This window comes from Coffea arabica, chromosome 7e (assembly GCF_036785885.1).
Source record: "Coffea arabica cultivar ET-39 chromosome 7e, Coffea Arabica ET-39 HiFi, whole genome shotgun sequence".
Taxonomy (NCBI): domain Eukaryota; kingdom Viridiplantae; phylum Streptophyta; class Magnoliopsida; order Gentianales; family Rubiaceae; genus Coffea; species Coffea arabica.
In genome coordinates, this window is record NC_092323.1 from 7,492,118 (window position 1) to 7,518,035 (window position 25,918).

Consider the following 25,918-nt stretch of genomic DNA (forward strand, 5'->3'; position numbering starts at 1 on the left):
CTGGACTCGTGCCAGAGTAATAGTACCTCAGTACCATCTCGAACTTCCCCGAGCAGAAGATAAAAATCATGTTCCCAGTACCACTGTACCAGAAGTAACAGAACCCTAAAAATCTTCCTTTACGAGCAACGAAATCAGCACCCTTTTTTAATCGGAGACAAAAATGGATCCACAGACAGCGTTGGAGTTGGTTAAGCACGGAGCTACTCTTCTACTGCTGGACGTTCCCCAGTATACACTTATCGGCATTGATACTCAGGCACTACTCTGATGCTCTTTTAACTCTTTAATTGTTTTTATTTTTGTTCTTAATTTTTTTGGTAAATTGATGAGGAGTTCTTTACCTTTGAGACTCGAGTTGCTTGAATATGTTTTGCAGATGTTTTCTTCGGGTCCGAATTTCAAGGGCATTAAAATGATTCCTCCTGGTGTTCATTTTGTGTACTATAGCGCATCCAATAGGTGATTTTGTACTTGCCCTTCTTCTTTTAAACAGTTCTCATTTTTTCACTTCTTCGATTGACCTGAAGGATGAAGTTGATGTTCTTTTCCCAGTTTGCAGAAGCTGATATTCTTTTCCCCTGTTTGCAGAGAAGGCAATCAGTTCTCGCCGATTATTGGATTTTTTGTGGACGCTCAGCCCTCCCAGGTTTCGAGATAACTTGCTGTCTTTCATTCTTGTATCTTGTATGAATTATTGCTGGAGTATTCGGTTTTTAAAGTGCTGATAGGTTCGAGATATTGTTCTGGAATGTTGGTTTACCATAGTCTGTCTTCTTTTGGTGTTAAAGTGAACTGAATAGGGCTAATCTGTGTCATGTCCAAATAACATAATAACAGGTGATTGTTCGGAAATGGGACAAAAATGAAGAACGGCTCACCAAACTCTCAGAAGAAGAGGTATGTTGTTGAACCAAATGGATCGTTTCCTTCTTGGTGATTTATATGCATGGAAGTTGCCTGTCAGTGTGTTGTGACGTCTTGTAAATGTCCTCTACATTTGATTTACTAGTTAAAGCCTGTCGAAATTTTTAGGGGTACTCTTGCCTGCTACTCATCTAGGGAAGAGGACAATGTTCATGGGGGTACCATAAGTAGCTAATCTTATTGAAACCGATGAACTCTTTAGGCTCATTGTCTGTTAATTAACCGTATCCTGCTACAGGAAGAGAGATATGGTGATTCAGTGAAAAGAATGGAGTTTGACAGACAACTGGGACCTTATACCTTAAGCGCATATGGGGATTGGAAGCGATTATCTAACTACATCACAAAGGACACTATTGAACGCATTGGTAAGCATTGCAGCTTATTTGTACCTTCATCTGTCTATTTATGTGAATGCTGGTCTATTTAGAATGAAGGATATCACCAAGTAATGCATAGCGAGACATACTTGTTTGGTTATATAAGGTAGCTTGGTAGATGGTTCAGACACTTTGCATGTTTAAAGAGTTTAATCTTTACACTGGTCCATTGTTGTGCCCATTGTAGGGGTAATTCTGTGGCTCTTTTCTTCTTGTTAGGACCCTATGTTTGCTGAAACTATGTGCTCACATCTCACTTAATATGAGATCTTTCCTGCCTATGACACTTTCCCACCATCTTGCCTCCTTGGGCCACTCCTCCAGCCAAAGGTGGGGAAAAAATGGTGTAATGCAGTATCAAGATGTCATATTATCCTAGCACAAATTAATTACATGGAGGAAGAAGACTGGAAATTTTGGATCCCATAGTTAATCTTTATTCCCAGTGTTATTGGATATACAGATATTTGGGTAGGATCCGATTCATTTCATATAGTACATTTATGTAGATGATTGATGTTGGGTAGTCATAAGGCAAATTTAATTTAGAATTTCACTGATGTCATTTGCCTTCACTTACTGAAGACAATTCTACTCTCATACCAGGCATAGACATTTCTTCATAAATAAACTGTTATCTATAGTGTTTTTCTGCATTCAGTTTGTTGTTTCTGTCTTTAATTGTTTTTCTAAATTCACAGAACCAATTGGAGGGGAAATTACAGTTGCATGTGAAGTTGACATGATTGGAAACAGTCCCAAGACAGCAATGGAAAAAGCTTTAGCTGAGCAATTAAAGACCAGTAAGTTTTCAGAGCCAGGAGAAAATTCTCAAAGGAAGGGTTGTTACTACACACCAATTCCGCGCCTTATCAAGCACAAAGGAATTTGTGCGGAGGAGCTAACCAGTTTGAATCTTGACAAGGTGTTTCTTGAATCATTCTAGCATGAAACTTGCTGAATATCTTGATTCTTGAATATGCTATTAGGCTTACCGAGAAAATGGCTACTCTGTCTAAATAGACCCAGCTACTGGAGAGCTTATTGGTGCAAGATTATGGTGGTACAGAAGACTTGCTTCTAGCAGAGCTGCAATTTGCATTTATTGCATTTCTGGTATGATTAAATCAATCTTCGTCACTTTTCATTTGTTTATATCTTTTTAGATAATTGTAATGGCTAATGTAACCTATCAAGTTGACTTGTGAATATGCAGATGGGGCAGTCACTGGAAGCATTTATGCAATGGAAGCTCTTAGTTAGCCTCTTACTTGGTTGTACAGAAGCTGTAAGTGTTATGATGTGATAAATAAAAAACTAATACTTCTCTTGCTGGTGATAAGTACCCTTCTTTTTTTTTTTAAATCATATAATGAATTATCGAAGATCACAAGTGAATCATGTGCTAGAATAACTTTATTGTCCTTCAATTATGACAATGAAGTTCACCTTTGTCATTATGGGATCTTTTTACTTTAATTTGTATATTCTTGATATAAGGACATAATTCTCTCTGCATTTAAAATTTTCTCACTCCATCAGAACATTTTTTTGTTGCCATTATCTCTTGGTTGTTGTAGAATTATGCTGATTATTATCAATTTCTTTGCTACAAGACTATGAAAAATGATTTTGAACTTCAATCTTGCTAGAGTTTCTAATCATTTTGGATTTATTTGCTGCAGCCTCTACGGACGAGGAGTCAGCTTTTCACAACGGTAATGCTGTTAGTCATTTGATCCTCTTCATATATTATACTTGATTATTTGGTGGTTAAGGATGCATCACGAAACAGCTTGCTAAATCCTTGTCATAATGTTTGGGGTTTGACTACATGCCAAGGGAAATTTTGTTGAGAATATTAGTACTTTCAGCTATTGTTATATTGGTTTTCAATAATATATACTATGATATTTGTCAGTCAGACCACTTGTCGAGTGCATTCTTGTATATGCATGTTTTTCTTCATAGTTGTTATCCTTTTTCTTGCACACTGACGTGTTGCATGCTGTATAATTGCAGTTCATTAGAATCATCTATTATCAGTTGAAATATGGATTCCTAAAGGATCATCAGAATACTGCTATTGCAGAAAAAGGGGCTCTAGCCTTGTTGGATGAATCTTGGTTATCTGCTGATAGCTTTCTACACCACCTTTGCAAGGTTTGCTATCCATAGGCATAATTATTTAGGTCCAAGATAATGTGCAATGATCCTACTTCATATTTTGTTCCAAATCTATGCTTTTCAATATAGTTACTTGTTCTCCCATTGGCCAATTAAGAATTATGGTTTTCTAATCGTTTTCTTCAATTAAGAATTACTTCATTTCTTTTTTGGACTAGATGGTAATAATGCTTTGTAAGAATGAGTTTTAGAATGTTCAGGTTATAAGCATAATCTGTCTGGATATTCATGTTTAAGATAGCAAGTTTGAGCAAGTTGGCTGTCTAATTGCTTGTTTAGTGGTTGACTGCAATAATTTTCTCAACCTTGTGACTTATAATACGCTGACAAACTTTAGTGCTATAGTCAGTTTACCTGAATACTTGTCAGAATGTACATGATATGATAGAATGGGATTTCCTATCATAACTCCATCACCACACACCGAAGACTAACTGCACTGTGACCATTATGCATGTATTACTGATTATTAGCTAGACTGCTCCAAAATAGTGAACTTGGTCGTCACTGGATGATTATTTGTATTCACAGTCTGAATTTGATGCAGGATTTCTTTTCATTAGTCCTAGAAGCTCAGGTGGTGGATGGAGAACTTTTGTCTTGGGTACGTGTTTTAGACCATAGTTACTGCTACCTACGCATTAACAAATAATTCCTGTATGCTCTTTTCGTTGTAGAAACTGCTTTTTTTCATTTCCACTGGGAATATGAATAAATATACATGATGAATCTGCACCATAGTGGTTTTCAAGTGAATGGCTTGCTGAAAACTGAGAAATAACAGAGAGTTAAAATGAGCGGTTGAATAGCTGCTGAATAAAAAAATTAGTGTACTAAAGTATGGATTTGAAGACCAAAAGGGAAGGAAAATGCAGTGCTAAGTAACCTTATCTTGATGACGCTAGTAAAGAAAAAACAGACTTGTTCTTAGAGCCATTGGTTAATGCATGGTTAAAGGTAGATATGCCCTATAGTACGAGAACTATTGAGTCTAAGGTATTATGTGCTAACCGATTGATTTTGTTAACAACAAAGACCGTGTTTTGCAGTCTCAATTATTCTTATGTATAAGTAATGGGGCCAATATGCAATATATGGATGAAGGATTATTAGTAACGTAAATTGTTTGTAGAAATATATGCATGGTCTCCTTAGTGCTTATCACCTCTTGAATATTAGAAAGAACATATTGGCTTTTTGTAGTGTAAGATGTTGAAAGTTTCAGATGTGAGCTTTATTCTCATGCCTTTCAGTAATTGCTGGAGTTCTTTTTGGTGTAGTGCTATTACATTTCACCCTATATGGACATATATTTAATCTGTCACCATTTTGGAAACAATGAAAAAGTTGTTTGTTTGCAAACTCAAGCCAAGTTGATACTTAGTTCTGCCTTTTTGTGAATTCTTAGACTAGAAAACTGAAAGAGCTGCTGGAGGATTCTCTGGGGTGGAACTTCCGGCAAAATAGTGCTGTTGATGGGATGTACTTTGAGGATGATGACGAGGTTTGCATGATAGGACTACAGCATACTACTAGTAGTTATGTTCTATTACGAAAGAAACAGAGACAGACAATTTATTCTTTCATAATCTTTACTGAACATGTTTTTCAACTTCACAGTTTGCTCCGGTGGTTGAGATGTTAGATGAGTCATTTAATGATGGTGCCCCGGTTTCATAGAAGCGAGCCGAAACGTGCATCACTTTAGCATCTGGAATCACTCAAAAAGACTTTAAGCTTGCTTGCAGGAAAGCATCGAGTGAGCCCTTGTTTCAGTTTGTGCCTTTAGTTTTCACTGACAAAATGTGGTTTTGAAACGCTTTAACATCATGCTATACTTTTGCACATAACCATCTCAATGTACATTCTTCTTTTGTAGCTAGACTCTCCAAATCTGCCTAGGCTGGTACTCCGAAGCGTTGATCTGATTTTTGAGTTTCAGCGATGTTTTCATGTCAAGTCTTTTCTGTACTACTCATATTTATCATGCTTAACTTACACTGCGTGTACAGTAATTTCATGAATCGTCCAGTGCTGTAATTTTTCTCGATTATTCCCATCTCAGTTTCTTTAGCTAGCTGCGGGACATGTCAGGTTCTAAGAAGCCAAAATGTCTCAAGATCAAGTCTGAAAATTTCTCTAGTAATAGGAAACTAAAGAGGAACCTTGACTTCGGATGTTTTCCTGGTAACTCGTTTGTATGTAAACAAATATTTACAGACTTGGCTCCCTCAGAAATTGGACTACTCTCGATAAACAGGGAGTAATAGGCAGAAATTGTTTTTATCATGCTTTGAACTATGAAATAAAAAAGGGAGATAACTAGTTCAACAAAAATTAAGGACAGGATACAATCTACAGGTATATGCTTTAGAGACTTTCCCAAAACTTTTGCTCCACAGTAATTGAAAATGTTTGAAAATTACTTTCACTTTCTTGGTTGGGGCTTCACGGTATCCAAACCGGAATGCAGTTAAAATTCCATGCCACTCCTTGCAGGTATATGATTTATGCTTGTGCCAGTTGGAACTTGTAATTGCGAGAAATGACAGTTTTAAAGAGCTATGAGACTTGACCGATTAAACTAGGAATAACTATTAGATTCGAAGTTCGATTTGGTTACATCCGTTTATGCGATCTTCGACTAATTATCATCTAACAAATGTTCATAAGAAAATCCAGAGAGTAAATTTGCAATAAGCCAACATACAAGAGATAGCTCAAAAAAAAAAAAAAAAAGGGATCAGCAAGCAATAAAACGACAAAAAGGCAAAAAAGGTCCGAAAGACCTCCGTCGCGGCAGAATGCTAAGGACACTCTGGGGAATGAGTGTACGCATCTGATTTGGCAGCGCCGGTCGGAATTCCGAAATGGTATTAGCCCAAATAAAAATGGCCCGGCGTCCCTATTCCCGCCTTTTATTTCTTCCTTGCCACTTCAATATCACACCGCAAGCGCCCTTACGGTCGCCATTTCTCGCAGCCTTGCAGTCTATTCCTGCCAACTCCGGTTCACTTGTCGTTAACTTTGGCTGTCGTTGCCCCATGCCGCACTTCCAGAAGCAAGGTCACCTTATACCTACCCCCTATTTGTGAAAATTTCCCACAGAAAGCTACCACTAGTAGTGCCTCTCAGGATGACCAATTTCTAAGTTGAACTTTTTTTTTTTGTTGGCCCTAAATTTTCTTGTTTTTCCTGGCAGCAGCAAGATCGTATGCTCGTGGGAGGCGTTCAGATTACGATTTATTTGGCGGTAAAGTTCCGGGGTCCAAGGAATTTCGAAAAACTTGGGCAAAACAAATGAACGACGAAGAGGATTGCCTGTGGACAGCAAGCGAAGATGACGAAAGCGATAAGGAAGATGATCATAGCCGTCTGAAAAAAGACATCAAGAAGGCTAAGCAACGAGCGAAGGAGCATTCTGATCGTATTGATGCTGATGACAGTGATGAACTGTGGAGCGTGTGGTCCGGAAGTGATGAGGAGAAGACACTTTGGACTGGTAGTGAAGAGGACGATGACGATGATATTCCGACAGAGCCTTACCCGAATGAGAGGAGTGATCAGTATATAGATAGGTTGTTTGAGTTCGAGGAGAAACCGAAATATCGTACACTGTCCGAGGCATTGAAAGATGAGGAAGGACCTGAAGAGTTATCACCTGGAAAACAAGCCAGGAAACTTGCTCTTCAGAATGCATTGAAGAAGCTGAAGAAAGGGCCAGATGGGAGGTACACTAATGTTTGGGAGGTGATGAGTGATTTGGACGTTTTGATAGCAGCATTCGAGAACATTGTTTCAGGACCAGAATACGAGGAACTTAGGCAAGGGGGGCCGAAGAAATTGAATATGGAGTTTTTCAAGGATATTCAAGCTAAAATGAGGGATCCAAACTACAAGTTTTCGCCGGAGTTGAAGTTGAAACCAAAGAGCAAGTTTGTTCCGAGAAAGAGATGGCAGAAGGCGCAATCTAGACGTAGGAAAGCACAGAAGCGCTAGTTAATTGTTGCCTTCATTTTACCACCACATTATGTAAATTCTTGGGAAATTCTTTTTTTCATGCATCTTAGTGCCTTTACCTATCTTGATCTAAATACTGTTCCATATCCAGGGATGCTCATTGTTGTCCCGAGTCATATTAACAAACTTTTAATATTTGTACTACTCAACTGCACTATTTATGTTTGGAAAAAAAAATTTTCCTATTAATTCAGGACAAGATAGATTATTTAGTTCATCAGTGTTAAAGTTCGAATTGTGAATAATGTACTATCGTGCCTTATAGATGACTTTGATTCTCAATTCTTACTAGTTTACCGGGATAAATATAAATGTAAATGACGTAACATCTGAAACATTTTCTGCCTGGCTCTCTCTTAGGTTACAATAGAATAGGATTATATAAATAAGGTGAGGATGAAAAAAAAAAAACTAAAGATGCTAAATGACACAACTTTCAGTGACATAATAGATGTTTTGCTCAATCGCAAAGTCACTTCTTCCAACAGTAGTGAGTGATGAGCGCACTTAAACAACAAAAGTTCATAAAATGATATTTATCCTAGAGCTAGTAATAATTCCAGGAATATGGAGTAAGAGTGGGTGATACAGGATTCAAAGTTCCCTGAGTCTGATGCAGGTAAGTGATATCATTCATCATTGGATTGTAGTTGGCATGCATATCTGGGATGGCATTGTTCATTATCACTGGAGTTGGAAGCTTGTAGTGGTACTGCTGCATGTTATTTCTCATCATGAATGGTGAATAATAATGGTCATAAGCGGGGAGTGATTGCAAGTGTTGGAGTCCAGGGTATCCTCTATCTTCATAGCCAGCAAAAGCACCTGCATACTTGCTAGAATCTGGAAAATCCGTGGGCCTCGGTTTTCCTCCTAGGCTCTGTACATCAGGTACTACATCTCCGTTCCAAGCAAGAGGTGCATTATTCCCCACTGCCAGTGCCCTATTGTTGTTCTCACCCATTAAAGATTTGATTCCAGCATTCTCGTCTAAATACCTCTCAAGAGCCCAATCATCAATTCCCCTGTCATACACAGAGGCCAACTTGGGCTGGATATTGGAGGCACTAACACCATCTGGAAGGTAAGCACCATCTGGAGGCCAATTGGATAATTCTTGGAGACTTTGGAACTGCCTAGTCCTTGGTCTCCAAAGCTCAGCATGTTTTCCAGCTTTCATCAACTTCCTGATTAATGTTGCACAATCCACAGTTCCTGATACCTTGACCTTCTGCTCTTCACAATCTATGCTCACTACGTAAACTCCTGAATTTAAGACCCAAAACAACAATAAACAAGAAGTTGAAATACCCACAGAACTATTAGCATAAGCATTGTCACATAGGAGGAGTGTTAGTTGCCTAGAACTTGAAACAGGGTAGGAAGAGATTCTGGAAAAATACAATATAAATTTTTGTGTAGTGCAGTATAGTTACAGGAATAGGAGACTTATATTCATGAAGAGCCAAAGAATTGGGAGCTAAAACTAACAGATCAGCGATGAAGAAACTGGTATCAGATCAGAAATACAGGGTCCTGTCAACCATATTTTGCAAATGACGAAGTTCTAAAACATTTTCCAACACTCAGTAACTAGATATAAACTCTGATTAGTACGGTTGATGCTCTAGCCTTGTGGTACAACCTGGAATAAGTAAAAGGAGAAGGCAGGATCCAATCCATTCATATAGAAGAAAGCTTACAGACAAGAAAACAGCAATCTTTAAAAGAATAGTAGTCTAATGCAGTTCTGATTTTGGATAGAGGATTATGGACTACACATAACATAAGATTCCACTGATAGCACCAACTACTCGAAATAGCCATGGGTTGTAAAGTTCATCGTTACAGGAAACAGAGGAGAAAAAAAAACAGTTTCTTTTTTCACTTTTTTGTCTTTTTTAACAGGTGGTTGTTCTTCCTCCTGTTATTTTTTTACTTAGTTATTTATTCTTACCCCAAATAAAAAAAAAAAAAAGGAACTGGAACAAGAAAACGGGCAATCTTCTACTGCTCCAATAATCTTTCCCATTTTTACGTTTCGGCATTTGAGCAGGTAGGTGTTCTTCTATTTTCTTTTATTTATTTATCAATTGTTACAAAGAAAATTTCAGTAGATGCATAGATGAAGAGGGAAATGTGTAATGCAGTTAATAACCTAGGAGTGGAAGTTGATACCTTCAATCCTCTTGAGAAGTTTCTTCACCTTCCGGGCGCAACCATCGCAGTGAATCTGAACTTTAAGAACATGCGTCTGCAAAACAACAAATATGAAAGAATTTACTTAGTAACCAAAAAGAAGACTGCAGACGATAAGTTCTAGTTAGCAAGAGAAATCCGAAGGGGAAAGAAAGCAATGATCAAGTGAAGAAGCCGTTTTGAAAGTATAGTCACCATTATTTTAACCAGCTGAAATTCCTCATTCCTAGACATATTGATCATTAGTTGTAGGTAGTCTGTTTGTCTTGATATGGAAAAAGAAGTTGGAAGTTATAAAGCCTGATGCTTCCTGCTTTTGGGATTCTTGCTTGAAAAGCTAGACCTCAGACCATATGTATGATACAAAGGGATGTTTCTGGTTTCCAGTTCCAGCCAGTACCTACCATGCAAAACCATCAAGTCATCATGTAGACTTTAAATACAACCACAGCTAGCTTCCTTTCTTTTCGAGTGCCAGTGTGTGTGTGTGTGTGTGAAAGAGAGAACCAAAGACTGGTTAAAAAGTTGTGATTTGACCGGCTGTAGCCTCTCTGCGTACGTACTTATATGGTCATGACTCCTATCCTGTAGACAGTTCAGTGTCTAGCAGGCACAGGCGTATCTCATGTTTCAGTTCACCTCTGCTGCAATTTTGTTGAGGCAGCAGCACGGTGAGGACTGAGCCACTTGGTTCCATCTTTAGGGTATATTGGTTCTTCTCAGAAGTATCATCAGATCACAACAATATGCAATTTCTATTCAGCCTAAATAAATACTAAATGTTCTTTACATTACATTAGCTTTTAGGGTATAGGAGCAGAGGTAGAAAATCATCAAGAATTTTTGAACCTTGTTTGGATTGCAATTTTTCATCCAAAAACTTTTGCGTTTTTGTGAATACATTTTTCAAACGTTTTTCTGTTTCACATATATCAAATAGTTATAGTCTATTTTGCTATTAAAACTCCAAAAATTAGCAATTTAAATGGGTTATTGTCATGCCGACCATACAACATTTGTTAATGATTTACGTCAAAAAGGTTCTATGCTCAATAAAAAGAGGAGAAAAAGTGAAACGTTGATAAAATCATCTCTATGCAAGTAATGAACAAAGTAAATTATTTATTAGTAACAAAGTACAACTTTACAGTTGATTTCTTCCTTGGACCTGGCGCCACGCCATTGATGCGTTTCCCTGGTCCAGCATTTTTATCCCCTGATAGTTTTATACGGGTTGTATAATCAATGCTCAAGTACCCACAGAAGAGAGAAAAAATTCAGTTTGGATAAAACCATTTTTATATGGGCCCCTAGGTTTGGACTTTTACTAGGCAGAAAATCGATCGATGAAAAATCAAGCCTGTAAATCAGAGGAAAGTAGGCTTAACTTCTCTTTTGAGCCGTCATTCCAAGAATAGGAGCTGATGTGGATAGTTGAACGAGAAGCCCAAAATGAAATTTTGGAAAACACTTTTGGAATCATTCAGACCCAACCCAAAATTTCGTTTGACAAATGACACATCCATCCACTTTCTTTCATTTTATCGAAAACCAGTCATGTGAGCCGAACTCATTATAGAGTAAAACGTTGTGTTTGGATTGCTTGTTTCCGTCGGAAAATATTGTCGTTTTTCGTGATCACATTTCCCTATCACCTTTTTCCCTTACATATATCAAATCGCTATAGTAATTTTTTCATGAAAAATGACGAAAAATGCAATCCAAACACAATAATTTTGTGAATTAGGATCGTTCATGTGGATATACAGAGCCATAATATATGAATCACTAGTCCTGCAAGACTTGGAACATTACTAATTTTGTGTAGTTAGTCCCAAGTATTCAATTTAGGGATACAAATTAACCTTACAAACTTCATGGCATTGAAGCACTTATCTCCTTTGAAACTCACATCCCTTAAATTACAAGGATAAGGAAAAGAAAATGGCGGACCCTCTTCTCCCTTCAAACATGTACTCTTGGGAAGTTCACATGATTTGAGAACTTGCGTAGCATTTTTTTTTTTTTTTTTTGCATACATTGTCTGATATTGAAAAAAGAGAACAACGAAGAAGACGAACCCCCCAAAAAAAAAAAAAACAAAAGAAAGATGATGAACTCTTGTTCCATGACATTGGGAAAATTTTGTTACAGTCAAAGTGTAGTTCATTCTTGATGATAGGCTTAACTTCACGCTAACAGCAGAATAGGATAACCCTCTTTTCCCCCGTCCACTTTCCCACTTCTACAGTAGTAACTCATAGCATATAAATGTTTCTTCTACCAACATCCCCATTTCTCACGTATTGGTGTGTGCGTGGTACATTATCATTGAGCAAGTTTTTTCTTGTTGGAAAGGTATAGATGCTTTCCTCTTTAATTTGATGCCCAGCACTGTTTGAATAAAAATAAAAATGTTTAGGCTGCAAAAATATCTGCCTTGACATCCATCCGTTGGCAAACTTGGCCTAATTGTAGGACACAAATACTTTGTCAGTAAGCATATTATCAAGTAGTATTAAAGAAAACGCATTGTTAATATGTGCATTTGACTTTAAGCGGCGCAAATGATGTAAAATAGAGAAAGATACACACAAAATCTTCTGAAGACGTCTCCAAATCCTCTATCTATGCATGTTTGAGACGGATCCCAGATTGTTCGTTCATTTCTTGTCTCTTTTTGAGGTGACCTCTGACCATTACTGTTGCTCGTGGAAGGCATTTTCACAGTGATAAATTATTGCAGGTATTAACATCAAATTATACTAATCACACTAGGATAAGTCGGTTAGCAAGTTGATTAACTTTTTTCGCTTTTTTGGAAGCTGTAGGTCCAAAAAGTGGTTATGAAAAATGGCCACTTTGATTTAATTAAGTTGGTAGTGCAAAAGTAAAACAAGAGGATGCGGCGGTGCTTTAGATTTATGGATTGTTGGTTACGAAAGTGGAGACCCTGTTAGACGTTTGCTAATACGTACCATTAATTAGTAATTTGGACAAAGGTAGTCAGGTTGATAAACATCACCGGTTTATGGGTAGTTTGAAGCCAAGAAATATCAAATACTTAGGACTTGTTTCATATTCCAATTCAGCACTTAAATTTAACGAATTCATAGATTTCAAACTTCAGACGCATCCCTAATCATATCTGTCAGAGGTAGTAGCAGGTCTATTATGAAGTTTGAGCTGTAAAGAAAAATATTTCTTTGTTGGATCCGAACTCAAACAACAAGAAAGAGAGATGTCTTTCAAATAAGTGAAAAGTGAAACCAAAAACTTACCAAAGATTTGAGATAAGATTTTGGGGCGTAATCAGTTTGCATATCTATATCACCAACACAGTTCAATCTTCGTAGTCACATTAAAGCCAAGCCAGAGATTAGGGAAACACACTCTCAATATTTTTGGTTGAAAAGGAAGGATGCCAAGCAGAGGAAGCAGGTATAACTTTACCAAGAACCCCAAATTATTACTTATTAGTAGTAGTACGCCATTAGGGAATCTAGCTAGTGATGAGTACCAAGTTGAAAACTCAGGCACACTTCTGATTGGAAATCTGTCAAAACTGTAAAATTCCTCCGACAGGCCTTGACTAATATGGGTCGTCAAAATTCCATTTTGGAGAATTTTTTTCTTTATAGCCTTCAAAGTTTTAAAAAGGAGGTTTGGTTAGATAAACCTTGGATTTTGCTAGAAGCTAACACCTTTCTTCACAAAGGCATTGAATGAGGTTGCGTTTCAAGCTTGTTTTTGTATGGTTGTTTCAGATACTGATGCCTGTGTCTTTTTTGTAATAAATTGATTAATTCAAGCTGTATACTACATTCTTCTCTGATTCTGATGCCTTGATCGTTTCACATCATCCTGTTACTAGGGAAAACGACTATGGTATTATGCGGTCTTAGTTTTGGCCAAAATTCATTGATAGCTGAAGCAACACGAGGAACTTAGACATTCCGCGACATAAAAAGGTAATAAATAATTAGATTACAGTTTTGTGCCGTAACGTTAATTGCAACCACCTTTTGTTGCCCTCCTCTTTTTTTTTTTCTTATTCGATGGAACTTTATGTTACCCTGTGGCTGATGTGATGATTCAGGAGCACATCGGGCTAGCTGAGGGCAAGCGGGCTGGTCAAACATTCACTCCTCCATATTTCACTCTACGTTCGGAAGTCGAAACTTCCTTTAACCAGGGAAAATTGCATCTTGAACTATTTTTCCAGCGCAAATGCGGAACGCCAAAAGTTGGGCTGAACTCGATTCGTTTACGGCTCTATTTGAAGAAGTAACTTTAGGTCTTGATTATATGTTTACATGACAACTTGATGAAAATTGATGGAAAACAAATTTTGGGATCCAATTCCATGCATTTGATAGTTATTTTTTTTCCCATTTTTACTTGAATTATGCCACTAACTTGCTCAATAAATCACTATTTTCTTGTCATCTCAATCATTGAGATAACTTACTATCGCACCTCTCATTTCTTTTTCGTAACTTGGGACCCGATTCTTGAAATCTAAGATCGACAGTCTCGGCGCGATGCCACTATTCCGTCCAAAAAAAAAACTGTAATTGTGCGAGGGAAAAAATCAAGAGGTGCAATAAGATCCTCAAGTGATATGCCCAAAAAACTGGCAAACCAAACTATGAAACATTTTGGAATGGTGTTCACAAAGTGAGATTTATTTAGACACCCTAGTAATGTTTATTAGCGAGTACCAATTTTTAAGTAACTCAAAATGGGAGCAGTCTGAAAAAGGATCTTAGACTTGCGAGAAGCATGAAACCTGTCGTTAATGGAGGCAAAGCCATGTTAGACGTCGCACCAATCTTTCTTTACGCAATCGTTGATTAATCACTCCTTTTTAAGCAAGAAATCATGGATCCCGTTTAGTTTTGTTTTTGGAGGGGTTGAGGGCGGCGAGAATCTTATTCCTCCACTTGAGAGCAGCTACCCATCTAAAGCAATGTCTTGGATTCACTCTTTCCTTTGCTCCAAGTATAAATTTTTTTTTGATTTGACATTCTCCACGTTTCGCCACTGCTTTTATTTGCCACAAGAATTGATTTGCGCTTTTAACATCACAATTAGCGTTGATTTGCCACAAACATATTCCACTTAGAATAAGTTCAACCCTTTCCTAAAATTAGATACTCGTGTGGTTCAACACATGATAGACAAAGGACTTTATCGACATTGGATTCGTGTAAAGAGTTTAAACGATTAAGGAGAGAAACCCTCGTACAGAAGGCCACCATGAGTTATCTCTTTTACAAATTTTGTTTTAAGGAGAGGGTGTCAAGTTTGTATAGATACAATTATCATACTGGTTCTTGACAGTGTAATTAAATGAGCAGGTTTAACCGACAAAATAGATTTTGACTTATGGTCATCATATCATCTGTTGATATGGAGGTCAATTTCAGTTCAGTTCGGTTTATCTACTGATGTTGTAGGAGAAATTCAATTAACTTGACACAAGAAAATATTAGCTGGTTGATATGATAATCATCATCTCATCTGCTGTTATGCATTTCTTTATTAATTTGAACTTTGTCTCGTGCTTAAACCAAGTAATATCTTCATCCTGTACAAACTATATGGCGACCGGAGAACCGAAAATATATGATAATTGATCCACGATGAATTATTTGGGGAGTTGAAATTATGTGGAAGTAGCTAATACTGCATGCTTTGTGTCACAGATTTGTGACACAAAGTACATATATTTGATCAGGTACTGTAATATGCAAAGCCTCTTCGTTGGAAAAAAAAAAAACGACTCAGAAACAGTTCAAAATGAAGGGAAGGAAACTGAGGTCTACGGGGCACTTTATACTAACTGTTGATAATAATCACATAATGGAGCAGGCATTGGGGTTGTCATCACTGAAAAGGTAGGTGATTCTCTCTTCAGTTGCGTTTGGGGGAGGAGCAGCTTGTACCACATTCCTCACAAATCCCGCAGGTGCTCTCTTGTCGTAGGCTCCAGTTACATATGGGTAAAACACCAGGTTATGAGGGACATATGGCCAGAACTCTGCTCTTTTTCCAGTGTCTTTTATTCTCTTTAATACTTTATTTGGATCAACGTAGCCACTCACCTTTACTCGGCTTTGCTTTCGATCTACTTCCAGTGTTTTCAGACCTAAAAAACCATCTGAAATTAGTTGATATATATCAAACAAGTACAAGCTTACGAAGTAAAGTGTGTTTTCGGCTTGACGAAAAAAATATAAATATATTGTTTTCGGTTGACAAGCTTTTTAGGAGTATGTGTTATGTAACAAGAAAATTATAATCTTTAGTGGAGGTGTAATTAATGAAAACATTGATCAACTTGCTAAAAAGGTTAGTCTATATATTGGTCCGAATTTTCATATTAAAAAAAGGGTTCTCCTCCACCATTAATACGGGATGCACTTTTTGGTATAAAGGGCAGATGAAAGGCATAAATAAGTGGCAATGGATTGAACATAAAAAAGTGGTTGGATTGCATTCTATCCGTAGTTATCCAGATCGATCTTCGCCCTTCATCTTCTTCCGATGAAAAGAGCCCAGCATATTTGGATTTGAGCATTTTCTAATAATGAAAGGTTTTTGCAGGGTTTTTACTTGATACACTCGAATCTGACTGACTTGCAAGAAAACATGCGAAACGCATCCTGATGAAAGTTTCGATCGCCTTGTATTACACTCGAAACTCATCAAGAGTGATCCAAGAGATCCGCCAATACTTTATAGGAAATCAAATAGCTACGACTAGCAGTCATTCCACAAAAAGGAAACAGAGAAAATAGATGTTGGTTGCATGTGTGAATCTGAAACTGACAATGTACCAAAAAAGTTGAAAAGAAAATCAACCAGAAAAAGTAAAAAGGAAGAAAAAGAATAAAGCACCCCAGCAAACTAATGACATCTCTTAAATGACAAGAATTATACACTATTCATTAATCTATGTGCAAAATAATTCAAATGCATTAATTGAAGATAAGAGAGAGGAAGTTTTCGTATTGGTTTCTTCTGACTGAGGTTTTGACTTGCATCAATGCGATGCATCATAACTCAGAAGCAGCAGAAGCTAAACATGTTTTCCTTGGATACACTGAAATAAATAAAAAAAAAAAAAAAAAAAAGAGTGCAATGCAAGTAGTTTTACCTTTCATGTCTTTTACAGCATTCTTCACTCTTCTTTCGCATCCATCACAGTCCATCTTAACTTTAATCTCAACGGTCTGGTTAAGTAAAAATGACAAAAGCAAACATCCCTCATCATTCAGTCCGTTAAGTGAAACAGAAGAGCACCAAAACAACAGACGTAAATGTTAAAACCCTGAGAAGCGATTAAGAAGTTGACTATGCGCGCGACGCGCAGGTGCTCCCTAGAAAATTAAGCAGTTACCTGCATTGGTTTCCTCTTGCTTCTTCTTGTGCTGGTGACAGTACAAAAGTTTGAGAGGTAGTCGAGAGCCCCCATTTGTTCTCCACTGAATATGGAAGAAAGCAAAGCTACCCCAGAGAGAATCGAGAAGAAATGGTCAGATATATGAGTGGGCTGGTCTGCGAGTCTTTGATACCTATTTGCAAGAGGTGGTATTTATGCAAGAAGCTCCTAGCCAAGAGCTTTTGGGATTTAGGCGAAAGGAAATGATATTCTTTTCAAACTCTCAGCTCTGACACTTTCGGGTGTGGAGAGCCTTTTTGAAACTTTTATTTACCTAATTATTTATTTATTTATTAATTTTTGCAAATTTGCCACTAGAGATGTAAAATTACTTAGCTATGTAGTAGTATGTACTTCTTTTATTTTTTTTGCGAACGCTCGAGAACAAGCAGATACATCTAATGCCTCTTGAGATGAATAATATCTTAGGCGAGAAATTCATGAAAAATTATATAGATATCTTACTTAGACTGCACCTCAAGCGTGAAAATCTTCCACGAATTAAGGCCTTTGAGGCTTGAAATTTGTTTATGAGAGAGCAGACGAAGGAGGAGTACGGTTTATTTGAGTCCAAAAAAAAAAAAACAGATAGAGTGTTAAGTAGTAGAGTATATTTTAGAAAAAGCAAATGCCAACAAGTGCCGGGGAATGATGAGTGGGCAAGAATGCTTTTGGATTTTGCTCATTTGTTTATGTTGATGTGTTAGCGAGAAAATGGTGTAAAGTGCGTTTGTGTTTGCTTTCATTTTCGTTCAATGGGTGTGAGTGACTTTGCTTTTTCCCATTATTTATTTATATAAGTGAAGGAAGACCACCAATGATTGCTTAGTCCCCAGATTTTTGTGATGATTCCATTTCCATCCACAGTCCCAAGATTTTTGTGAGCAATATTAATGGTCATTTCAGTTTCACCTTCCTGATGTTAGAGACTGTGTATCACCTCTCTTCTCTTTCGAATTTGCGGCTTGATGGAGTTATAAAAAGAAGATATGTATTATATCACTCACTCACAGATGACTTCATTGCCTAATCAGATGAAGCCTTCTTCAATTGATTGATATAAGCAGGCACTCTTCCAATCACCCACTAGCTACAAGAAAATTTTCAGCTTTCTGATCATCTCATCATTACAAAGTACGGAATTGAAGGGCGTTTTTACGTTTAGAATACAAAATTATCAGTAACAAATTAAGGGCAAAGTGTAGCTAGCCTGATGCACAAAACACTTGCTTAACTGGTCGCTTGTTTAAAGTACACCCAAGGACAACTTTTACCAGCCGCCCGTTCAGCCACAATCATGATGATGCGGGCGGGGGCCATTGGAAGAAAAGGAACGATCATTTGTGTCCGACCAACTAGCCTTCATCAATCCCATCAAGATCAATAGTTTTATGGTGTGCTTGCACCCCAAACCAAAACAACAACGCGTCTACTCAATACTCACGCTTTTGTAGGTTGTACATGGCCAACCCCGCAATAGGCATTGCTGGGGAAGGCACGACTCAATTCGTAAGAAGTGCTCGTTTCCTCTTTTCACCTTGTTTACATGCAAAATTAAAGGATTCGAGGGACCAAACAGAACAAGAGAAGAGAGAATTTGGTAGGAAGCAGAATGCGACATAAACAACAAAATTCAAATGACATTCTTACTCCCCTTTTAGGACAAAGAGGAGCCTGAAGGGTTCTTCTGAGTACCCCGTGAGAGTCAGTCCTCGAAGAAATTCCAATGATATTATCTCAAGGATAAACTACAAGTAGAGCTCTACTCGGGGACTTTTAGATCCATTTTTCGTAGCCCAGAAGAACAACCAATCTAAAAGGTGAATGTTAAGAAATGGGAAGAAAACGAACTCTTCTTCAATCTTTCCCTCCATTGGTGCAGCAGGTCCAGTCCTTCATATCACAATACGGTAATCTTTTTTAGAAGGGGCTGTACCTGACCAACGCACAAACCAACTAATAGCGATGCTCTGTTCTCGGTGCACAACAATAATACAAGAATGATCCCTTTGGTACGGAAACACCAGAATCCTCCGTTCCACATGTATTAAGAAAAATTAAAGACATTAAAACTAACAATATTTTCATTTTTGAGAGGAAGGATGATAGAACTCAATGTGTTTCCTTGTCTACTTCACAACTTACATGGACTGCTGCTCAGCAACTGTAGTCATATCCGCTTCAATTTCTGACCTCTCAATCCATTCCAAAATGCTGACGCATTTACCACCTTTTTACCTGGAAGTTGCACTTCTAGCACCTGCAATGATACAAGATGCTAATCACTGTGATGGCTGCAAGAAGTAGACCAAATTAACGACAATTCCCACCTCCAGTGCCGTCTGCCTGCCACATGGGAATATCAGTGAACCTTTGTTGAAAACCACATCATCAGCATCCCCACTCTGAGCTTTGGCACCATTATAAACTCTTGTTGTGATAATCTTAAGCTCGGTAGTATTAGACTGACCGTTTTGGGGATCCACAATCATGACTTTAGCTCTGGTACCAGGCCAACCTGCAAATGCACGAACCTAGAAGACTATGTGTCATGATTATACAGTAGGAGCAACATGAGGATCAAACCAATACCTTGTTATGAAGGGTTATAGCTTCTTGATCAAAGGATAGCCATGACTCCTTGGGTGTTATCTGTATCGAGCAATCAAAGTAACCCAATATTCATATGTAGGTAAGATATGTCCCAAGAATCAACCAGAAGAAAAACAAGTATATAATCTCAAATGCAAATTTAATCAACAGGCTACTCATACAAAAATTTAAGCAGCGTAATCCTCATTAACAAATGAAGGGGATAAAAATTGCAGGATATGACCTGCACCATTTTTAGACAAGATCATAAGAAAATTTTGTTGCGAGTTTTGGATCAAATTCAATCCAAAAATCTAATAATCAAGTAGCAGCATCAAATTGGGCTTTATTGAAATTCATTTTGTTCATCAGTTGGCAAAGAGAGAAATCAGGTCAGTTACTCCAAGATGAGAGAGAATAGATGAATATCAAGATCGATGTCTCTAAAGAAATCAATTCAACAACTACTTTCCTTAACTTCTTTGAATGGCTGCAAGTATCAGATGCACATCTTACGGGTATCAACTCCAAAACAATTTGTAAATAATCTGATATTCTTGTGATTATTCCTCAGTTACTTCATACTTATTTCAACTAAGGGATGTTAAACAAACTTCACCTTTGGAGCCAGAGTTGCTTTAGATTCATCCTGCTCTTCTGCTTTTCTTTTAGCTGATCCATCAAAAATAAAGGGAAGCTCACGGAGCAGAAGTTCAGATCCTGAATGTTCCAAGAACTAATGAGTCACCAATACCTTTTACAGTAGGCTAGAAAAATAAAAGCCCCATTTCTCTAAAAGAACAAAAGCCAATTTCTCTAAGCATTCCACTCACTGCTAAACTAACAGAGTCCAGATTGCACTAAAGTCCTGAGAAATATTAATTGATATGCCAAAGATCTCAAAGTGGCATAAATCTATTAAGTATTATATCAGATGAATACTTAAAATATTAATGCAAAGCAGTAGTAGGAGAAGGAATGCACAACACCTACCTTGTGCAAATAATAACTCAAGTAGCTCTGCTGCCTGCAAACGAATCAGTACAAAGTTAGCTGACTTTAAGAAAGCAGTATATGCTAGCCTTATAGAATTACTTCAATTCAGATATAACATACACTCAAGATCTTTTTCAGTCGTGGACGACACATTAATGATTTTCAGTGGTTTGGGAAAGAGTATAGATTCATAAGACACTAGAATGAGGAGCTTATATGACATAAATCGAAGGAAGAAGAAAGACTTTAGTACCTTTATTTGATCATCTACATCTATTCTTTGACAAGAAATAACAGGTCCAGCATCCAGTTGACGTACAGTAAATGCTAGTGACACTCCTGTTTCCTTTACGCCATCCTGTTACAAAATTCATTTCATGATTAATAAATGTCTAAATATTAAACAAGTCAGAGTCAAAGTCTAAGTCTAAGAAACTTAACCTCCAATGCTCGCTGAACAGGGGCTGCACCACGGTAGAGAGGCAGCAAGCTTGGGTGAATGTTTACGGTCCCTACAAGAATGCATTTGAATAAGAAAAAGCTTAAATCAAATTCCCCAATTTACAGATTTGATGCAATAAATGAACTGGAAAAATATTTTGTGCCAAACTATCGTGGGACAGCACTAAAACATTTCTCCTTGCTTCTGGACTATCACTGTAATAACTTACAAATAGTGAACATGTTTCTTCATTTTACTAGTTAAACTTCTGACCATTTCAGTCTATTTTCTCTGCTTCTATTATATGTAGTTGCAACTTTTTACCATTTCACAATCTCATGATTTATTACTCCACCATTTGTTGTTTTGCCCTAAATCTAGCTTGACATACTCTCTTCTCTACTTGTCTTCTTTTCCTTTATACTCTTTTCTTGTTATCATTCAACAATCAGACATTCATCTTATCAAAATTTTGATTTCAACCATGCTCACATACCCATCATCTGTTCGACTTATTCTCCAGGTTCTTATTTTTGTCAGATGTAAATACCAGAAAGGGGACTTTTCTGAAAGTTGTGATAGACAGTTAAATGATAAAATAAGTATTAATTTCTCTTACTTTTGACATCAACATTCCACCAAAGGTCAAAGTACACATCTTTTGCCACTTTCAAGGAATTATTGGTATACATCTCTCCATGGCGTTCACAATTTAGATGTTTAAACTTCTAAAAAACCTGAGATAACAACTAATACAAACGGGATTTCTGACAGAAAAATCACGATTACTAACCCAATGATGGAATCTTCAGAAACTTGCTTGGTAAAATATTCCCATATGCAGCAGTAACACAAAGTTCAGGCTCCAGAGACTTGAAATTCTCAAGAAATGATTCCTAAACAAAATAAAGTTGATGGTAAGTTCTCTTATCAAGGAGGGCATTCCTTCAGAAGTGTTAAGCTCAACAGCATCAATAGCAAAGGGAAATCGGGAAATCAACTGAAGGTCTTCATGGCAATGCAACATATTTGTTTGGATTGTAAGTTATTTGGGATTATTTGGGATATTTTTACTGTAGCACTTTTTGTGATGTGATGTATTTTAGATAAAAAGGTAATTGGAAAGATAAAAAGGTGTATTGGAAATTGTAATGATGATGTAAACAAATAAAACTGGGTAAATAATGCTCAATCCAAACAAACCCATAGATGTTGAATATGCCAAATATATTCATCAAAAAGTATGCATCTTTTTATGATCTACAGTTGTATAACATCACAGCTCCTCAATTGTTTTTCTAACCAGCCAGAATTGCTAATACCACTGTCCAAGCTACAAAATTTTCTAACTTTCTACATGAAAATCTCCCAGTAACAAGTAGGTGCTTCTTGTACAAGTCATGGATCGCATTAAAGTACAAAAGCATCAAGCATTCGCCAATTGGTTGGTAGGCTATCTACATGAAACAGTACAAGCCCTGGTGCACCTGGTAACAGGCCCTGTCCATGGAAACGAGTGACCACCCCTAATAAACCTTTTTAGCCACCAAAAAAAAAAAGGATCTGACTGACAAAGTTCATTGTTAAATATTAACCTGAGGATGTCTGTTACTGCAAAAAGTTTTCTATTCCCTTTCATTCACTCATTCGTAAATGGGCATTCCCCTCTGGGCATGTTTTGAAAGAGCAGAATGCCATTCTAAATTTTTGTATGCTAGTGAATCTAGAATGGAGTACAAGCAGCAATCACCAAGAAATGGCGATCTATGTATAATAATTTAGTTGTCAGTATCGGGCAGCTTGATCCATCAGTGCTTTTAATCGGCTTCCCAGAGCAAAAAATCTCAAATGCGACAGTATACTATCTCCTAATACTTTGGCAGTGGCTTAAAAATTATGCTGCGAAGTGACCATTCACACCCTCAATACAGAATCGTCAGAAAAAAAAGGCTGCAACCTGGATGGTTATCATTTGCCCCCAATTTACCTATGTGCGCAAAAAAGTACAAATGTGATGCACTTGTTGCAAACTGCTATAAGATAATTAAATTTCTGCATAACTGTATTAAGATGTTACCTCACCAGCTTTTACAGGTGTGAATATCAAATCAGAGGGGAAGCCTTTGTCAAGAGCATGCTGTGCTACAGGAGAAGGCGTGATCTTTCTTCCTCTATCTCTCCCAGAGGGTGGCTGAGTAACAATTGCAGCAACCTAGAGCATTGCAAATACCAAAAAAGAAAAAAAAGTGAAAGAATCAATATTGATTAGCGAATTCCAATTGCCATGAATGCCTCAAAGCCTATCAGACCATCATTAAAAATATATACACAATGCTAACAAGAGCAAGGAAATATAGAAAAACTAGGATGAGAAGTACGAATCCTAAGGCCAGATACAGCAGTAAATTTCCCATTGATTATAATTATGAACGACCCAGCAAACCATATTTCCACTTGACAAACTGGGAAATTAAATATGAACTTCTACAAGCAGAAGCTAAAATAATCAGTAAGAGAACTTCAACAAAAGCAACATCAACAAAGAAGACGAAGCTTGCTATATCATCTGCTGCATTGTGCAAATTGTAATTTTTTAAAACTCTATCGCTTCAAATACTCTACTGTGAAACAACAACCAAACACTGTAAAAGAATGATTCATGATTAAGGGTCATGGAATATAGCTGATGCTACAAACCATTAACATTCATGACTGGTGAAAAAATGTCTACAAGTCGTACCTTTACTGTAAATGTTCAGCAGGTCACATAAATTTCAAGGAAAACAAGATTACAACAAAAAATTCTGTATGTTTTTTGAGCAGAATTTACTGTACAAAATGACTTAAGCACAAGCATTACACTACAGAATAATGAAAGATAAAGCAGTAATACCTCAAATAGGGAATCAGGAGCAGAAGATGCAGAGAATAAAGCATCAAGAACCGAAGCAGATACCTAGAGAACAAATAACTAATTTACAAAACGTAGGCATTGTAAGTTGTATTAACTATAAAAGCAGGCAGCGAAGAGAAGAGAGAAGGGTATTAAACCTGAGGGGATCCCAAGAAGACCAGACGCCTTTTCTTGTTAAGGGAAGAAAAAGGAGCAGATGCAAGAGAAGAAGAAGCACTAGTGCTGAAGCAGCAAAAGCGTCGAAGCATCATCGCAGAGGACCATATCAATACCATCATCTTCTTCTTTTCCTCCTCTTTCTTGCTCTTCCAGGTTCCGATTGCAGCTGCTTGATGTTCTCAGAACTGGGCAATGGGGCTAAGTTCCTCGTGGGATTTTACGGACCATATTGCAAATGGGACTCATTGGGCTTTCCAGGATTAATCTACAAAGAATAGAACCAACAGTCCTGCACCCAATATCGCAGACCGGTAACCGATGTTTCGGGGAGGCAAGTAAAGTGAACCCGCCCTGGTCCTTCCCGTAACTTTTTTTTTTTTTCTTGGCAGTCTTTTTTAGTTTGTAAATTAGTATTCTTTTTTTTTTTTTTTTGTCAATACAGAGTGTATCCCAGTTTTGCCGGACTAATCACCCTGCACCTGAAGTACCCCGCCCCAGTTTGTAAATTAGTATTCCGGTCGAACAATTTCACAACTGAAATTGTGACTTCGCAATTCATGCACATGGTTCAATTGAATCGGCGATTTGTCACCTTAAACCATATGGAACGTTGTTTTGCTTTATACAAGAGCTCATAATATTATCTACTACTAACAAAAAAAAAACTTATAAATCTACCATAAAAACTAGGGATACTTGAAGAAACCTCCCATGAGATTTCTAACAATTTCACTAGCCTCCCCTAAATTTTACAAAATCAAGGTTAAGGTTTTGATAATAAAATTGGTCCAATTAGAAAAAGTAACATTAAAAAAATACTTTAAGGAGAGAGATGAAACTTTTGTTCCATTAATACCCCTTATGTATATATATAAGTTGTATCAGTAAAAGAATGAAAATAATTAAAAGTTAGAAACAATTAATAAACACATTTTACAACTCAAAAAGTTCACATTCAATAAATTTGATAATACAAATAAGCAACAAAACTATATTAATGATAATAGGATTCAGCAAAACAGACTAGTCATCTCTTTTGACATGATGTTTGCTACAATTCTTGTGATTTTGAAAAGAAAAATTTTTAAATTTTGCATTTCTTTTCCCTCCTTTCTCCTTTGCTAATATCTAACGATTAAACAATTAGAAACTCTTTAAGTTATGACAGTTGTAAGTAATTTCATGAAAGTAAAGGAAAAAAGAGGGAAAATAAAAACAAAATTCAAAATTCAAAATTTTTGCTATTTAAAATCACAAGAATCATAACAAACATCATATTAAAAGATAAGACTAGTCTGTTTTGCTAAATCTTGTGATCATTAGTATAGTTTTGTTGCTTATTTGTATTGTCTAATTTATTTGAATTTGAACTTTTTCAGTGGTAAAATGTGTTTATTAATTATTTCTAACTTTTAATTATTTTTATTCTTTTACTGGAATAAAAGTTTCATCTCTATTTTTAAAGTGCTTTTTTTAATTGAACTAATTTTGTTTTTAAAAGTTTAAAACCTTAACCTCAAGGGAGGTTTTTATAATTTTGCAAACTTCATGAGAGACTGGTAAAATTGTTAGAAATCTCAAGGGAGGTTTCTGAAATTATCCCTAAAAACTAACCTCGTTTGTTCCTATACCCTGATTCTATACACGGCCCA

At 36.9% G+C, this 25,918-nt stretch overlaps 5 protein-coding genes across 11 annotated transcripts; 2 read left to right on the forward strand and 3 right to left on the reverse strand.

Moving 5' to 3' along the window:
* LOC113702418 (uncharacterized) lies at positions 1–5,567 on the forward strand. 3 transcript variants are annotated; one of them, XR_003451125.2, is made up of 14 exons: positions 1–259; positions 380–462; positions 592–649; positions 841–900; positions 1,166–1,295; positions 2,009–2,232; positions 2,331–2,423; positions 2,524–2,595; positions 2,993–3,025; positions 3,330–3,470; positions 4,042–4,098; positions 4,903–4,998; positions 5,115–5,253; positions 5,374–5,567. XR_003451125.2 is itself a non-coding variant. In XM_027223628.2 (13 exons), exons 1-13 carry the CDS (start codon positions 164–166, stop codon positions 5,172–5,174), a joined length of 1,203 nt encoding a protein of 400 aa, XP_027079429.1. In that variant the 5' UTR covers positions 1–163; the 3' UTR covers positions 5,175–5,453. The 3 variants fall into 3 exon arrangements, 1 of the variants encoding a protein (XP_027079429.1); XR_011818359.1 differs by having other exon boundaries at positions 5,378–5,567; XM_027223628.2 differs by having other exon boundaries at positions 5,115–5,453.
* Positions 5,568–6,220: 653 nt separating this feature from the next.
* On the forward strand, positions 6,221–7,588 carry LOC113702420 (uncharacterized). Of its 2 annotated transcripts, none has more exons than XM_027223629.2 (2): positions 6,221–6,560; positions 6,697–7,588. In XM_027223629.2, the coding sequence occupies exons 1-2, from the start codon at positions 6,365–6,367 to the stop codon at positions 7,491–7,493; spliced, it is 993 nt and encodes a 330-aa protein (XP_027079430.1). In that variant the 5' UTR covers positions 6,221–6,364; the 3' UTR covers positions 7,494–7,588. The 2 variants fall into 2 exon arrangements, with proteins under 2 accessions (XP_027079430.1, XP_027079431.1); XM_027223630.2 differs by having other exon boundaries at positions 6,700–7,588.
* Positions 7,589–7,939: 351 nt separating this feature from the next.
* Positions 7,940–10,181, reverse strand: LOC140011467 (uncharacterized). The gene is made up of 3 exons (XM_072060379.1): positions 9,909–10,181; positions 9,693–9,768; positions 7,940–8,780 (listed from the first exon to the last, which is right to left on the reverse strand). The coding sequence occupies exons 1-3, from the start codon at positions 9,954–9,956 to the stop codon at positions 8,062–8,064; spliced, it is 843 nt and encodes a 280-aa protein (XP_071916480.1). The 5' UTR covers positions 9,957–10,181; the 3' UTR covers positions 7,940–8,061.
* A 5,054-nt stretch (positions 10,182–15,235) lies between these two features.
* Positions 15,236–17,365, reverse strand: LOC113702385 (heavy metal-associated isoprenylated plant protein 21). The gene is made up of 3 exons (XM_027223574.2): positions 17,122–17,365; positions 16,879–16,954; positions 15,236–15,867 (listed from the first exon to the last, which is right to left on the reverse strand). Exons 1-3 carry the CDS (start codon positions 17,194–17,196, stop codon positions 15,575–15,577), a joined length of 444 nt encoding a protein of 147 aa, XP_027079375.1. The 5' UTR covers positions 17,197–17,365; the 3' UTR covers positions 15,236–15,574.
* A 1,418-nt stretch (positions 17,366–18,783) lies between these two features.
* On the reverse strand, positions 18,784–24,609 carry LOC113702488 (uncharacterized). Of its 4 annotated transcripts, XM_072059635.1 has the most exons (13): positions 24,245–24,607; positions 24,087–24,149; positions 23,271–23,405; positions 23,151–23,180; positions 21,987–22,089; positions 21,193–21,263; positions 21,005–21,109; positions 20,749–20,782; positions 20,375–20,475; positions 19,756–19,815; positions 19,494–19,697; positions 19,309–19,423; positions 18,784–19,099 (listed from the first exon to the last, which is right to left on the reverse strand). In XM_072059635.1, exons 1-12 carry the CDS (start codon positions 24,383–24,385, stop codon positions 19,334–19,336), a joined length of 1,137 nt encoding a protein of 378 aa, XP_071915736.1. In that variant the 5' UTR covers positions 24,386–24,607; the 3' UTR covers positions 18,784–19,099; positions 19,309–19,333. The 4 variants fall into 4 exon arrangements, with proteins under 4 accessions (XP_071915736.1, XP_071915735.1, XP_071915737.1 ...); XM_072059634.1 differs by having other exon boundaries at positions 18,784–19,423; XM_072059636.1 differs by lacking the exon at positions 24,087–24,149 and having other exon boundaries at positions 18,784–19,423; positions 24,245–24,609.
* Positions 24,610–25,918: the final 1,309 nt, after the last annotated feature.